Below are 17,400 nucleotides of genomic sequence, written 5' to 3' on the forward strand. Positions count from 1 at the left end.
CTCTGAAAACTATCTAGAACCCCACTCATGATGGAAATATGTTGGGTCTAACAGTCAATGTGCACTTCAAAATTGGCATCAGAGATAATGAAGAAGTTGCGTGAGCAATTGTTAGCAAAGTACAGAGGACAGCTGTAATAAGCAGAAAGATATACATGTTCAGTAAACTAAAAAACAGCAATGCCTTATCTCATTGTGCAACTTCAAACTATCAGCACAGGACATGAGTCTATAGAGGAACTATGGCTCAAGTTTAAAATAGTAGTTGACCATGCGCTGTACAGTTATGTACCCAGTAGAACAGTTCGTAATGAGAGGGACCCTTAATGGTATACAGTCACTGTAAAGAAACTTATAAAGAGGCAGAGACTACTGCATAATAGGTGTAAAACAAAGCTTAGGATTATGGGTAGAGATATGCTCATTGAAATGTGTTTGGCTGTCAAGAGGGCAATGTGTCAAGTCTTCAGTGACTACCATAGCAAAATATTGCCAAATGATATTCCATAAAACCCAAAGAAATTCTGGTTTATGTAAAGACTGTTAGTGGTGGCAAAGTTAGTGTCCAGTCCTTAGAAAATGAGACAGGAACTGAAACTGAGGTTAGCAAAGCAAAAGCTGAAATGCTTAACTCTGTTTTCAGATGTTCCTCCACAGAGGAAAAACAGGAGAATTACCCCAATTTAATCCTCATACCGTACCACTGAAAAGATAAGTGAAATCAGTATTAGTGTCAGTGGTGTTGAAAACAGCTGAAACTGTTAAAACTGCACTAAAGCTCCAGGGTCTAACATAGTCCCTGTCAGATTCTGTATTGAATTTGTGGCTGAGTTAGCCCCTCCTCTAAATATAATCTGTGATAGATCCCTCAAACAAAAACTGTGCCCAGCAATTGGAAGAAAGTGCACGTCACACCTGCCTATACGAGAAGGATAACAGAAATGATCCCCAAAACTACTGTTCAATGTCTTTGACTTTCATTTGTTGTACAATCTTAGAACATATTCTGGGCTGAACAGAATGACAGCCTCCATGCCAACTAGCATGGATTTCAAAAACATTGATCCTATGAAGCCCAACTTTTGGATCAAGGCAGTCAGGTAGTTGTATTTCTCGACTTCTGACTTTGCGTGTGCCCCAGGGAAGTGTGTTCGGACCCGTACTGTTCATGCTGTATATTAATGACCTTGCAGACAATATTAATAGTAACCTCAGACTTTTTGCAGATGATGAAGTATTGTCTAAAAGAAGCTGCATAAATATTCAGTCAGATCTTGATAAGATTTCAAGGTGGTGCAAATATTGCCAACTTGCTTTCAATGCTCAGAAATGTAAACTTGTGCTCTTCACAAAACGAAAAAACATCACTAGACAAAAAAACATAGTATCCTATGACTGTAATATCAGTGAGCCACAGTTGGAATTGACCAACTCATACAAATACCTGGGTGCCACATTTTGCAGGAATATGAAATGGAATGATCACATAGACTCAGTTGCGGGTAAAGCATGTGACAGACATTGGTTTATTGGTAGACTACAGGAGAAGTGCAATCAATCGACAAAGGAGATTGCTTACAGATCACTCATGCAAACCATTCTAGAATATTTCTCAAGTGTGTAGGACTCATACCAAATAGGACTAACAGGGGATATTGAATGTATACAGAGAAGGACAGCATGAATGGCCACAGGTTTGTTTGACCTGAGGGAGAGTGTTAACAGTGATGCTGAAGAGACTGAAATAGCTGACTCTTGAAGATAGATGTAAAGTATCCCAAGAAAGTCTGCTAACAAAGCTTCAGGAACCGGCTTTGAATGATGACTCTAGGAATATACTACAACCTCTACTGATCGCTCTCATAGGGATCGTGAGGACAAGGTAAGAATAATTACAGCACACATGGAGGCATTCAAACAATCATTCTTCCTGCACTCTATACATGAATGGAATGAGAAGAAACCCTAATAACTGTCACAATGGGACGTACCCTCTGGCATGCATTTTGCAGTGGTTTTCAGTGTATGGATGTAGATATAGGTTATCAGTCCAATTACAGACATCACTGTATTACTAAATGGTCTAATGGATTCTGGGGCCAACAAGAATTTTAATTTCAATATTTCATATAACTATTGACCCCACCACTTCATTTTGCATTTATGCTCTTTTGTTTTTAGGATTCATGGGTTAGAAAAATATATATCTCTCTCAGTTGCGAGAATTAATGGGTATTGCACTTAGAAACAGGACTAAAAGTAGAAAACTTTGTCAATTTAAACTTTAGAAACCCCACAACCGTAGCAAGCCATTTGTGGTTATGTGACGAGTGCTTCTGACAAGGTGTTGCACTATGACACCAGAGTAGTGGCAGTTGGTTTTGCCGTTTACATTAGTTTGCAAAAGGAACTTCACATGTTAAGTGGCACACAAAATTAGTTTTGTCACAATTCACAGTCTGTGAGTGAAGTTTACCTGGAGTCATAGGAATGGCCACTTATATTTAGTGAACTAGCTTTCAATAACTGCAGCAAGCATATTACCATTACCTCAACTTCTAATCATCACTTTCATAAAGGTTACATTATGCAATTTCAGGAAGGAATAACAGTGATTCAGATTGTTCGCAACTGATCACTGTTCTTCCTTCATGAGAAAGTGGTGGTTCCTGCATTACAGTATCTTATGGGTTCCAAAATAAATAAAATTATGTGATCTTCTATCATCCAGTGATTCAGTCAGTACACCACTAAGACTTGTGTACTGTGCAAGTAGAGGCTTTTCTTTAACTACAGGCAACACATCAGGTAGATCGTATAAAGAAAATCTACTGATACTGGAGGTTTCTTGTAGTTTCTCTTCACTGAGTCGCAATACTTGCTGCCGCTGATATGCAATCAGAAATCTGTGACAAGAAAGCAATTTGGTAAATAAATAAAAGTTTTATGTAGCTCTAAATATAAATATTGTTCAAAAGTTTCCAACTGATTTGAAAGAGCCATTCAGATTTACTGACAGATGGCAACAAATTTCTTTCATATCTGCATATAACAATGTCAGTGCCTAAGATATGTTCTATTGATATCCTAAAATTAATATTTTTTATAAAAAGATGCATCGAGATTATGTAGGATAAAATTTACAAGACATTCATTTTTATTTGGCTTGCTATTTTTTATTCTGTGGTTCTTTGTTTCAATAAAACCAGTACAGTACAATCATTCATTCGTAACTTTTCTCCATTTTTGTGACTCCATTGTTACCAGTACCCTCACTAAATTCACTTTTTTGCAAGTTAATAATTCATATGTACCAACAACCACTTCAAATGTCTTTATTTTATTCCTCTAGTCTTTATCTGAGTTCTTAATGGTGTCTCTCCTTTAATTCATTTGCAATTTTTATTTTATGACTGTAAAACACATAACCATTTTTTTTATTTTTCAGAACATTTCTGTACACCTCATCTGTAACAATCTTTAGCCTTTTATAATAGCCCCAACCTCATTGTCTTTGTACCACTTTAATTGTTACTGTATTGAATGCAACAATACAGTGTGTAAAAGTAAAATTACCTTATTTTGCTTTCTTTCCCACGATTATATTGATTACAAGGAGTAATCACTGATTGGTTATAAATACCTGTTGATAATGTCGATTACATCAAACACGCTGAGTGGCTTCAACTCTGCTTTGGATATTCAACTTCCATATTCTCACTCATGTGTTGTTGTTTGCTGCCGGGAGGCAGTGGGCTATGTTGAGTTTAAAGTCCAGCTAGTGAGTTCAATTCTTGATACAAGAGATTATTAGACACATGAAATGCCCATTCTATAGTAGAGTTGGCAAATAATATACCCGAGGAGTGGCAGCACTTTTGCCAGCTTTCAAGTGTGAAGTGCAGATGGCTGCAGATGAGAACAATAGTCATCTTCATGGAAGCAACACCAGGGTTGCCATAGAGATGTATACAAAATGAAGTTCTGTGACTGGCTGAGGTAGAAGTATGATGCAGCCCCACCATCCCCATCGGAATTGTCAGTGATCTTCTTTAACTAACTCTACTGCTGCTGTGTCCACAAGAAAAAGGCACTTCACACAGTGGCGACCGCACCTCGCACAGCAATAGGAAGAGGAGTTTTACAGTGGGAAGCAGCACCAACTTTCTCATAGGGTTCTGGTATCATTACCTGTATTTTGCACTTCTATGATAGCAGAAGTAATGGACTTCTTTTCTCCATTTTAGAGGTTAATGTTGATGTAGACAAGTCCTTTGGAGGAGCAAGGACACATTCTTCACTTGTTTTAAAAATTGCAAACTAATCTGGTACACAGAAAAGAAACCATAGTGGCTATTGCAGGCCTGCCACACACATCATGTTTGTTAGCTAACTGCAGCAGCAACCAGAAACAAGTGATTGCCAGCACATGTCACCCTACTTATGCTGATTTTCTATTCTACCAGCAGCACCAGTGCAAAGAATGCTCTTACTGTAGACAAACTACACATATCATTACCACTCTACTTTTTTACACACTGATCTTTTCACAAGGTTCAGTTACTAGCAGTTAATGCTTGAAAAAGACTTTTTTTTTCAACATTATTTTTAGAAGATGCTAGGTACTCACAAATCTTCATCTCTATTTCACAGGTAGAGTGTATTAATGAGCCCGCTGTAACTTGTTCACTCAGAAGGATACATTACATTTGAAGATCATGATGTAAAGAAAGAAACAAAAAAATGTCAAAATTAGACCCTCTGAGAATAATGTTCTCTCCATTAGCGTTTCTTCATTTTATAATGTGACAATAAGTGTAGCAGTCATCAAATATTAATTTTTAGTTATAGTAGATGTACCTCCTCTGTGAACCGTACTCCTCGCCACGGTACGGTGCCTCAATGAAACACGTGACCGTACTACAGGTTCAGCCATGGCAATGGGCTATCTGTTGAGAGCCCGGACAAGTGTGTGGTTCTTGAAGAGGGACAGCAGCCTTTTCAGTTGTTGGAGGGGCAACAGTCTGGCCACCAAGGCCTTGCTATGCTGTTACTCTGAATGGCTGAAAGCATTTTTCCTGAGAGCATGCAGCTCTACTGTATGGTAAAGGCATCCTCTCAGATAAAATACTCTAAAGTCCCCTATTTGAATCTCCCAGTGCAAATCACTCAGGAGGATCTATTAAAATGAGTTGGAATGATGGCCAAAGTATGCAAGTCTGCTGGTTGTGTAATTAATTTTCCTGTATAACCCTCTTGTTTGTCTTGCCTTTTGTTTCCTCTTAGTTGCAGGGATGAATTAATAGTAATGGATGAGGTAGTTAGATTAGCGAGTTGTAACTCTGAATTTTTTTTATGAAATGTACTTCAGACTTTGAATTAGTACATGAAGTGTACTTCTATTGCTCAAGTGTAAGGCAGATGTCCAGATTCAAGTCACAGTCCAGCACACAGGTTTCCACCAAGGGAGAATATTTCACTTCAGTGAGAACAGTGGACCTGTGGTCATCATTCTCTATAATATTTCCTTTGCTAGGGACCCTATCCTTAGTTGGCATTCAGAAAAGAAGTTATCAGTGGGTGTAGGTTAGTCTGTATTGTGTTTGAGTGGCTCCATTAGAAGAGTGATCCCATAAAAAAGTGACTGTTCTTATCTGAGGTTTGGTCCAACACTGTTCAGTGCAGCAATACTACATAAAACTTTAAACATTTAATTTAAGTTAATATGAATGTTACTAAATGCAATCCATTGTGAACTAGCACGATATTTTTCAACACTATGCACATTGTTCATCCAGTAATCAAATTTTGTTTCTTACAGATATTTAGTGCCTCTCTTCCACTGCAAAAATAATAGATGAAACATACTAGTTGTGTATTTTTCTTGAGTGGTAAACTGAACTGTATCAGGAGTGACTGAAAAACTTACAGAATTCCAAGGCCCCCTTGGATTTAATCTGTTTTGACTTCAGAAGTGGCATATAATGTTTGTAGTATGCATAGAATTTGTACTGAATTTTGTGTGTATTATTTTCTGTATGTCATTCACTAGGATGAATGTTACCATCTTTAGTTGAAAGTTGCATGTGACGCATGTCATACAATGCACTTTATGTTCCTATCGTAAGATGATGCACAAAACAGAACTTCTTGTTTATTTTTGTTAACATTGTAAGCTATGTTATCAGTAATACTAGCATGATTTTAGTGCTGTACTTGCATTAATATGTATATGTTGTACCATTTTATAATAAATATAATTCCATTTTTTTATGTTCTCTCCAGAATCGCAGTGCACGGGTATCCGTTTCCAATGAAAACAATATTCTGTTGGACCCAGAGGTACTCACTGATTTCTCCACACAGGCTCTGGTCCTGACAGTATTAGCCACTTTGGTCAAATATACCACAGATGAAAATGAGACCCGTATATTGTACCAGTATTTGGCAGAAGCTTCTGTTGTATTTCCAAGAGTCTTCCCAGTTATGTAAGTACCTGGAGATAATTATACTTGTGTTTTTCTAAGGTAAATTATACTTGTGTTTTTCTAAGGTAAATAACACAGACACCCCCCCAACCGCATGCGCACACATGTGCCCCCCCCCCCCCCCCCCCTCCGCCACACACACACAAACACACATGAAAGCCGAGGTATGTTTGCACCAGCAGTCCAGTTATGTAGGAATGATGTTCCACGTATCTTTTGTTTTGCATTTGATTGCCAATTTTGGCTGGCAAATGGTTACTGTTTAAACTCCATTACTTCCAGACATTTATGGAAATCCTCTGTAATAATGGATCAGTCCAGTGTGGGGTGTCTTTTTTCATGTACAACAGTGGTTCAGAAAGTAGCCTCCATTCTAGCATGGCAATAGTATTTACCCTTGTCACATCGGTCTGTTCTATGATTCAGAAAACAATCAGCTATGAAATTATGAACTCCATTCTCATGCATTCGCTTGTTAGAACCTCAAAACACAGTAAATGAAGCAGACAAAAAGGAAATACAAACTTCTCAAAAATGAGATCGACAGGAAGTGCAAATTGGGTAAGCAGGGATGGCTAGAGGACAAATGTAAGGATGTAGAAGCTTATCTCACTAGGGGTAAATTAGATACTGCCTACAGGAAAATTAAAGAGACCTTTGGAGAAAAGAGAACCACTTGTATGAATATCAAGAGCTCAGATGAAAACTCAGAACACAAAAGTACTGACAGCCTTGGGAGAGCCAGTCCTGACAAAACTCTACCATCTGGTGAGCAAGATGTATGAGACCCTCAGACTTCAAGAAGAATACAATTATTCCTACACCAAAGAAAGCAGGTGCTGACAGATGTGAAAATTACTGAACTATCAGTTTAATAAGTCACGGCTGTAAAATACTAATGCGAATTCTTTACAGACGAGTGAAAAAACTGGTAGAAGCCGACCTTGGGGAAGATCAGCTTGGATTCCATAGAAATATTGGAGCACATGAGGCAATACTGATCCTATGATTTGTCTTAGAAAATTGATCAAGGAAAGATAAACCTACATTTCTAGCATTTTTAAACTTAGATAAAGCTTTTGACAATGTTGACTGGAATACTCTCTTTCTAATTCTGAAGGCGGCAGGTATCATATACAAGGAGCAGAACGCTATATACAATTCATACAGAAACCAGATAGCAGTTATAAGAGTCTGGGGATGAAAGGGAAGCAGTTGTTGGGAAGGGAGTGAGACAGGGTTGTAGCCTCTCCCCGATGTTACTCATTCTGTATATTGAGCAAGCAGTAAAGGAAACAAAAGAAAAATCCGGAGTAGCTATTAAATTCCATGGGGAGGAAATAAAAACTTTGAGGTTCGCCGATGACATTGTAATTCTGTCAGAGACAGCAAAGGACCTGGAAGAGCAGCTGAATGGAATGGACAGTGTCTTGAAAGGAGGATATAAGATGACCATCAACAAAAGCAAAACAAGGATAATGGAATGTAGTTGAATTAAGTTGGGTGATGATGAGGGAATTAGTTTATGAAATGAGACACTTAAAGTAGTAAAGGAGTTTTGCTATTTGGGGAGCAAAATAACTGATAATGGTCAAAGTTTCTGAAGAAAAGAAATTTGTTAACATCGAGTATACATTCAAGTGTCAGGAAGTCATTTCTGAAAGTATTTGTACGGAGTGTAGCCACGTATGGAAGTGAAACATGGATGATAAATAGTTTGGACAAGAAGAGAATAGAAGCTTTCAAAATGTGGTGCTACAGAAGAATGCTGAAGATTAGATGGGTAGATCACATAACTAATGAGGAGGTATTGAACAGAATTGGGGAGGAAAGGAGTTTGTGGCACAACTTGACTAGAAGAAGGGATCAGTTGGTAGGACATGTTCTGAGGCATCAAGGGATCTCCTATTGGAGGGCAGCGTGGAAGGTAAAAATCATAGAGGGAGCCCAAGAGATGAATACACTAAGCAGATTCATAAGAATGTAGGTTGCAGTAGGTACTGGGAGCCCAAGAGATGAATACACTAAGCAGATTCATAAGAATGTAGGTTGCAGTAGGTACTGGGAGATGAAGAAGCTTGCACAGGATAGAGTAGTATGGAGAGCTGCATCTTACTAGTCTCAGGACTGAAGACCACAACAACAGTCTCACTTTATGATGCGGAAGGAGGAGGTTTTTTGGGGAGAATTGTGACTAGTGACACAATTTGGTTGGCATACATAAAGACTGAAATGAAACAGCAGTCGATCTCTGGGGCCATACCAGTTCTCTGTGCAAGCAAAAGAAAGCCCAGCATTTTCATTGAGGAAGGTTACGGCTACAGTTTTCTGGGGTGCTGAGGGAGTTTTGCTGGTGAATTTATGGAATGACAATCACTTCTTATGTCTACCACGAAGCTTTGAAGAAACCTAAGTGACCCATTCAAATTAACATCACAGTATGTTGACATCTGGTGTTATGTTTTTGTATGGTTCATTCTCACAGTGTCAGATAAAGTCTAGAGATTTTGATCCAGTTCAAATGAGACATTTTGGATCTTCCCCCATACAGCCCAGACATGATGCCAAGTGATTTTCATCTCTTCACTCACATAGAGAAGCGGCTTGCATCACAGCACTTTGGTGATGATGATGAACTTCAAAATGCTGTAAAAGATTGGCATTGTGCTCAGGTGGCAGAATTTTATGAAGAAGGAATTTGTAAATTGGTAATATGCTAAGGCAAATGCTTAAATTTAAATGGTGACAATACTGAAAAATAGCAAAAACTGTAGTTTCAAGATGTATGTAATTTTTTTCCATGCAAAATTTTCATTTGCAGCAAACTGGAGGCTAGTTTCTGAATCGCTCCCATAAATTCCAGGCAGATCTGTTAAACAGTTGTGTAAGGACATACAAAATACATAGTAGCTGATAACAGGTCATAACAACATTTCACGATACCAGGCAGTGAATGCTATTCTTTCAGGCTATTCATTCTGATATGATTTTTACACTAATTTATTCTGACATTGTTTTGTGACATAATCTTCTGGTTTATAATAAGTCTTATGTAAGGTAAAAATTAAGCAATATGTAAACGTTGCACTATTGCCTGACAGCCCATGAGTTGGTACAGAAGTTTCCCAAATGCTTAGCTGCATACGCAGTTAAACACTGTCTTTAAGAAAATTCATGATTGCTCTTTAAATTTTTGTTTTTTCTTACAAGATGATAGTGTGATACTAGAGGGAAATTAATGTTTCAATTTGCTTAGCATCTTGCATAAAGTGACCTAGACACTTGAGTAGTTTTTGTATTACATAAATACTTATACAAGACCCATAAATGCAATAGCAAAAAACCGTGTGGCATCAGACTTGGGAATGCTAACAGTCATGTGCACTAGTTGCTCAGTAAAACTTTTTAACACAGTACACTTCATTACATGACTGCGCACACAAATTACTACTCAAATAAATATGATTAATTGTATTTTGGCTGCATAATGGAGGAAATGCTAATACAGCTGTTAACCATCATACTTTCAGCTGACTGTTGGAGGGAGCTTAGCATCACCCATAAAACAATTTAATGACCAAGTACCAGTATTTGTATGCACTTAAGGACATAAACCATCATGACATGAAAACCACTTCGACTGCACTGTTAGCATAAGTAACTAATATTCAGAAGTTAATTATACACCTAACCTGCATTGAGCTGAAGGTTCATTGCACACTGCGGTGGCTGGTGTTTTAATCAGAAATTTGCTACACATTTATTTATAAATTGTTACATTGTGCAAATGTAGGCAAAACTTCACTTTATCATAATGATATGATAATAATGAACATAGTGAAATAAATTTTTATAACCTTCCTTGATATTTGAAAAACACATGAATTTTGTCACATGCAGAAAGACATACTGTTTCACTGATTTTAATCACCACTGTGCTTGTGTTTTGTAATACAGAATTTGACACGTTACCTTTTGACATCAACTTCTTGGCATAATTGATAGCTGGATGATATTTTAGATGGAAAAAGCTAGATCTTTAGAATTATGATTTCTGATCATTCTTTGGCAATGATATTAGCAATTGCTTTTCCATAATTTTACTCTGTGTTCTATAACAACTAGATTATTAGTTTGTATCAAATAAAACTGTACATTTATTTTCTCTTGAAAAACATCAGAGCCTTCACAACCTGTAAATACAAAGAATAAATGTAAGCACTGAACTCAGTGGCTGCCTCATTAGTTATCCCCTTAAACGAGCACTCTAGTCACTTTGGTGCACTGTAAATGGGATAGAGCTGATATCAGGTTCTTATCATACTAATTTCAGCATTCTCTGTGGCCAAGTGTAGCCCTTTCTTTCTACACCTTCACAATGAGTGTGCTGTCAACACCTTTGTCTTCCAAAATGGCAACACATGTGTTCACATATGTTCCCAGTTTGAGAAACACTTAGGCAATCTATTGCACCTCGACTGGTCTGCTGAATTACCTGATCTTAATCCCAAAGAAAACGTCTGGGCTTCATTGAACAGTGGGTAAAACATCCCTGGACTTAGGTAGCTCTAGGGGATCTAACCAACAATGAATGGCTTCAGATGGATATCACCAACTTGAAGAAACTTGTAGACTCTCTTCTTCACTGAACTGAGGCTATTATTAAGGTTAGACATGCTGTTATATGGCATCAGCATGTTGTCTTCTGAAGGTAACTCCTTATTGTCTGGTGTGCTTCGTTTTCCTGTCTTACTTGCATTCCCCAGAATATTTTATCATAGGACTGTACTGAATGACTTTATAGAACAAGGAGTAAAATTGTGGTACAGTATTGAGCACTGACTTTTAATCTTCCACAGACAGGTTCTGAACTTGAAACAGTGGTCCACAAACACCTGATTGTTCTGAAAAGAAACTTTGTCTGAAAAAGTGTTAACCTAATTTATATTTTCAATTATACTTTGTCAACATATTGACATTATGCTGGAACACTTTAGGTAAACTTAAAAATGCCGACCCTATAAAATGCCTTCATGTGTCTAAAGGTTTTTCACTGTATATATTGTACTGCCACTGTTAAAAACTATGCAGCAAGGAACTGCAAGAACTACAAGATTTTACTGTCTTAACACACTGTATGCACTCGATGAAATAAATGTTTTGCTTCTAATAATAGATATGTGAACCTGTGAAGCCAGTCATAATTTTTGTCATCTTTCCCTTTGCAGACATAGCCTCCTTGATGCGAAAATCAATAATGTCTTAGCTATCTGCCATGATCAGGTCATATTAAGTGCTGTACAGAGTATTATTCAAAACATGATTGCTTGTGAAGATACTAGTCAGCAACAACTGCATTATCTGCAGAGTTGTGGCTTTGGTGGTCTGTGGAGGTTTGCTGGCCCTTTCACCAAGGTATGAAGGACAATTACTCGATATTTTTATTAATTGTATTTTGTGTATTGAACATAAATATTAATGCCAGTTCCGTTCTTTTATTCATAACAGAGCAACTGCACAGCTGAGAGTGCAGAGTTGTTTGTAAACTGCCTAGAAGCAATGGTTGAAACTTGCCTTCCTGTTGAGGAAGGTGAGGTTGATCTAGCGCAGTATCCGTCGATGCTGAGTGTCTCCAGTAATATGAATCTGAGTTCATCAATGTCAAGCTTGACTTTAGGATCACCTACTGAAAAAGGTTAGTTAACAGTTTTTCCCCCTGCCATGATTAACGATGAGAAATATATATGAAGTACAGCAGTAGGATGTTTTACTCTGCATGGCACTTTTATCACTATTTAATAAATGTAAATAAACCACCACATATGGGGCAAAACATGTGATTTAAAGTGTGAATTATAACCATCCAATCATAATGTTCATTCAAATCAAGAGGAGTCTGTTAAAATAGTTTAATTTGAGTGTGTGATGAATGGTAAAACTAATAGACAGAGCTAAGTATTGTATCAAATTTCACAACATTCAGACTTCAAAACAAGTACTCAGCGGCACTAATCAAGATTGAAATTCAAACACCTGGCATAATCCAAGTTTTGTTCTAGAAATGTTTTTGGTATGAGCTGTACTTCTCAACAAAATTTAACATCAATATTTCTCAGTTTTGTTTTTCTATTACTTTTAGCTACTCTCATTAATAATTATCTGTCAGTCATAATATTTGCATTTCCACAGAAAACTCATCACATTTGAGATAAGAAAAGCTGAAGTGAGCATGTAAGTTGATTATTCTTTTGCAATAATGATCTGCAGTAATTCATTATCAGTTTTAATCTTTTGTTGAGATTCATATATGGGCACTGTCACACTGGTTCTGTGCCTTCGAATTAGAAAAAGAAAGGAAAGCAGGAGGAAAGGCACAAGAAGTAGAAATTAAAAAGTTGATAGAAAATAATAATGAAAGCAAACCTTATGCAGGTAGCAAAACTCTGTCAAAACTTAAACCAAATATTAGTTCTGAAGATTAAATGTCACAAATCATAGTTGTTATTCTGAAATAAATACTGACTGGCTCAGCTATAAATGGAAATGCTTCAGCACAGATTAAGAATCATATAGTCGTCTTTTTTGAGTTGATCGATATATGTCATTTTAGGCTTTGCAGATGATGCATTTACCTATAATGAAGTACTACCTGAAAGAAGCTCCATAAATGTTCAGTGAATTCTTGATAAGATTTCAAAGTGGTGCAGAGATTGGCAACTTGCTTTAAATGCTCAGAAATGTAAAATTTAGCACTTTAAAATACGAAGAAACATAGTATCCTATGACCATACTATCAATGAGTCGCAGTTGGAATCAACCAACTCATAAAAATACCTGGGTGTGTCACTTGGTAGGATAATGAAATGGAGTGATCACATAGGTACAGTCATGGGTAAAGCAGGTGGTAGACTTTGGTTTATTGGTAGAATACTGGGAAGTGCAATCAGTCTGCAAAGGAGATTGCTTACATATTACTTGTGTGACCAGTTCTAGAATATTGCTCAAGTGTGTATGATCGATACCAGGTAGGACTAACAGTGGATATTGAACATATACAGAGAAGGGCAGTAGAAATGGTTACACGTTTGTTTAATCCGTAGGAGAGCGTCACAGACATACCGAAAGAACTGGTCTGGAAGACTCTTAAAGACGGACGTAAACTATGCTGAGGAAGTCTATTCTCAGAATTTCCAGAACTGGCATTAAATGATTGCTCTAGAAATATATTACAACTCCTACGTATTGCTCACATGGGTATAGTGAGGATAAGATTAGAATAATTACAGCATGCACAGAACAGTCATTCTTCCCCTCGCTCCATGTGCGAAATGAACAGGAAGTAACCCTAATAACTGGTACAACGGTATGTACCCTTAGCCATGCACCACACAGTGGTTTTGCAGAGAGTAGATGTAAATGTAGATGACAATGATCTCTAATATTTTAAAACACGAAATTTTCAAGCATATATTATTACATAACTAACAATAATCATTAGGAAAGTCACAGCAGTACATAATTAACAAACTCAGTATTGTCATATGATGTGCTTCGACTAGGCCTTATAATTTACATGCCAATATATTTTTCAGTGACATCTTGCAGTTTTTCCATTTCTTGCTCCTGTTTAAATTTGCACTATCACAAAAAAGGCACATTTGCTGACAATTTTTATCTGATTAATAAGCTGATGCACTCTTTCAGTAAACCTTAAAACCTTCTGGTTTAGTCTTTTGCATATAAGCATGTGTAACAAGGGACTGCTCCAATCTGACATGTCAAAATTTTAGCTGCTAAGACACACTGCAAGTATTTTTTGAAAGAACACTGAAAATTACCAAATTCAGGGTTTTCCAGGCAGCTAGAGAACTATGCATCCCTACAGTAGCTATAAGCAGACAGCGTATGAGCAACACATCAGGTGCATAGCCTTGGTTAATGCTGCATTGGTAAACAGCCACAATGTGATTGTAGTGTGTAAAACATATTCAATTTCTGTTGATAGTTTCTCTGACAATTGTTCACAGTTACTATTCTCTTGAATTTGCAACTCATTTATTATCCATAATAATTAGCAGCTGTTTGCAATATCACCAAGTGTTACCAGTGGAGTTAAAACTGAGTTAATTTTTTTTATCTTATTCATGGCTGTAATTTTCAGCAACTGTAGTATTATTTTTCTGGATAAAATTCAGTCATGTTGCAAATAAATTGTATTATGCTTTACCATTTTCAACAAATTAATTTGGCATTTTCAGAAGCCTACAAAATAGAGATATTATAAAGTTCTAAACCTTGGCCATATTTTTATGTGAAGTGTAAAAGGTATATTACAGACTCTTATTTACAAGGTTAACTCCATTGAATCCGCCCCTCCGATTTAGTGATAAGATGGCCTACTGGTTACCCTGTCAAAAAGGAGACACAGATCAAACATGAAAACAGAAGGAAGGTACACTTAACTGTGAAAAAAGAAGCAAAATAAAAACAGTGAATGACCCAAGCTTAAGACGTGCAGTATCGAGTGAAGTTGAATAGGCACAGCATCATGGTTATGTTATGGTCACGGTGTTTGACTTCAAAGTGGGAGACCCATGTTCAAATCCCCCCCGTGTGGCAAGGTGTAAGGAAGGGACATCCAGTTCAAGTACCATGTTATGACTCTTGCATTCCGTTTTGGAAGTTTTGACTCTTGAATTTCTTTGTTGTGGCATAGTTCACACCCATTTATTTGTTGTTATCATTTCTGTGAGAAGTCTATGCAGCATCAACGTCTGCTCTCACTATTCATCACCTTTACGTACAATGGCAATGTGATGGAAAGTTCATAATTTCATGTTTGGGAAGGGCGAGGGAGCGTTGAACATGGATCTCCCATTTTGCACTCCTACACCATGAACACACAACCATGAACCTATCACTCTTGCAAATCACTCCATGTTGCGCATCTTAAGCTTGGATCATTCACTGTTTCTATTTTGCTTCTTTTTCACAGTTCAGTACACCTTCTTCCTATTTTTACATTTGATCTGTGTTCAGTTTGTGATGGGCTATCCACTGGACCATTTTACCACTAAATCCGAGGGGGGTGCAATAGGGAGTTCCGCTTGTTAGTATTGATTTAGCGGATGTTGATGTCTTCGTCACAGAATAATTGTGCCACAGCATGTCCAGAAATGTACATATATTGTATGTGATTATTTTAAACACTGATTGAAAATTTATAGTAACAGAATCTGCTGTGCTAGCAGCAAGCAACATGTATCAAAAATATAATCAAGGTACACTTGAAAAAGACGACACATAGTTCTAATATATTATGGGAATGAGCTAATTTTTACATTATGTAAGAGATGATGATGTGTAATCTAAACATTGTCTTTTTTTTTAATGCAGGTTGATTATTCAACAAATATTTTGAATTTAGGTGAGAAATTCTATATATTTCAAATTCTTCTACAAGGTTCATTTTGAAGCCCTTGTCCACTACATGTAAAATAGTCATGTTAAGCAAGGGTCGAGGGGGACATGTGTTTCTTTGTCTTCTGCAAAAGTTGACTTATATAAATTCTCGAAATCTTTGTTGAGAAAGTGTCACGAAAGAGGGTGTTGAATGTCCTCCCTGTCTGTCCTATATAATAACACAGACGTATATTACATTGTATTTTATCCAGATTTGAAAAAGAATTAATATAAGTCAACTTTTACAGAATGTCTCAAAACTGAGGACTAAACACTTCTGCCTCCACCCTTGCTTAGCATGAAAATTTTACATACAGGGTGGAGAAAAATTGTGTCATGAAATTTTAATCCAGGATAGCTGATGCTAGCAGGAACCAAAATTAGTAATGTGTAGGTTGACAACACACCAGTTTTAAACTACGGAAACTTGGTGCCACACGCTCTGATTGACTGTGCGGTTGCCCCGTTGCTGATCGTCAGTTGACAGGCAGTGCTATGGTTGTCGGTTCACACATACAAATGTCCCTCGCCCTGTCACTGTCCCAATGTGATACGAACACGTGTTGAATAGGTCTTGTTGTTTGTCTCCACTTCACGTCAAAGGCTTTCACACCTAAGCTTCACTTCAGAATGCACCACACACCACCTGTGATTTAGTCATACAATATGCATGGTGGCACAGTATTCATTTGAAGAACGAGATAAGGTTTTTGTTTATGGACTAATTGATGGTAATGTGCATGAAGCTTGATGGTCATGTCAGGAACAGTACCCAGCAAGACGCCACCCACACCCGCAAACATTTACAGCAATTCACTGGCGACTTGGCGAAACATGCCCGTTAGCGGGTTATCGTGGTGATGCTGGAAGTCCTCGAACATGATGGGCTGTTGCATTTGAAGAGATTGTTCTAAAGCATTTCAAGAAAGCACCTACAATAAGTACTCAAGCGGTTGGACACAACATGGGGACACTCATCGGTTAGCCTGGGAGGTTTTGAGGGATGATGGCCAGCATCCATTTAGTTTCCATCCTGTCCAAGACCTAAATCCTGTGGTGGACTATGAACACCAGCTAAAGTTTTGCCAGTGGTTTCTGCGACATGTTGCAGGAGATCCTGACTTCCCTACCATTGTGTTTTCTACCGATGAGTGCACCGATGAGTGCACCTTCCATCAGGAGGGCTTTTACAACACTCAAAACATTCATTACTGGGTACGGGAAAATCCTCAAGTCACCTACATCCACAGACACCAGGAAGATTTTCACTCAACATTTGGGCAGGTTTTGTGGGTGACCATATGAGAGGGCCAATCCGTCTACCTCCTCGACTTACTGGGGAAAATTACCTGCACTTTTTGCAAGGAACTCTTCTCGCCCTGCTGGAAGATGTCCCCCTAGACATTGGCTTCGCATGTGGTTGCAGTATGATGCGGCGCCCACACATAAC

At 37.7% G+C, this 17,400-nt stretch overlaps 1 protein-coding gene across 6 annotated transcripts in view; it reads left to right on the top strand.

Moving 5' to 3' along the window:
* LOC126354139 (neurofibromin) overlaps positions 1-17,400 on the top strand; it is a 447,919-nt gene that overhangs the window by 408,515 nt on the left and 22,004 nt on the right. For 5 of the 6 annotated variants that reach the window (XM_050003542.1, XM_050003568.1, XM_050003586.1 and 2 more), the window contains 3 exons: positions 6,286-6,488; positions 11,717-11,903; positions 11,997-12,183. In XM_050003542.1, the coding sequence (XP_049859499.1) occupies positions 6,286-6,488; positions 11,717-11,903; positions 11,997-12,183 (577 nt within the window). Of the gene's footprint in view, positions 1-6,285; positions 6,489-11,716; positions 11,904-11,996; positions 12,184-12,677; positions 12,720-17,400 lie in introns of all 6 variants that reach the window. The other variant, XM_050003577.1, reaches the window with a different exon arrangement.

The sequence above is a fragment of the Schistocerca gregaria genome, chromosome 1 (genome assembly GCF_023897955.1).
Source record: "Schistocerca gregaria isolate iqSchGreg1 chromosome 1, iqSchGreg1.2, whole genome shotgun sequence".
Taxonomy (NCBI): Eukaryota; Metazoa; Arthropoda; class Insecta; order Orthoptera; family Acrididae; genus Schistocerca; species Schistocerca gregaria.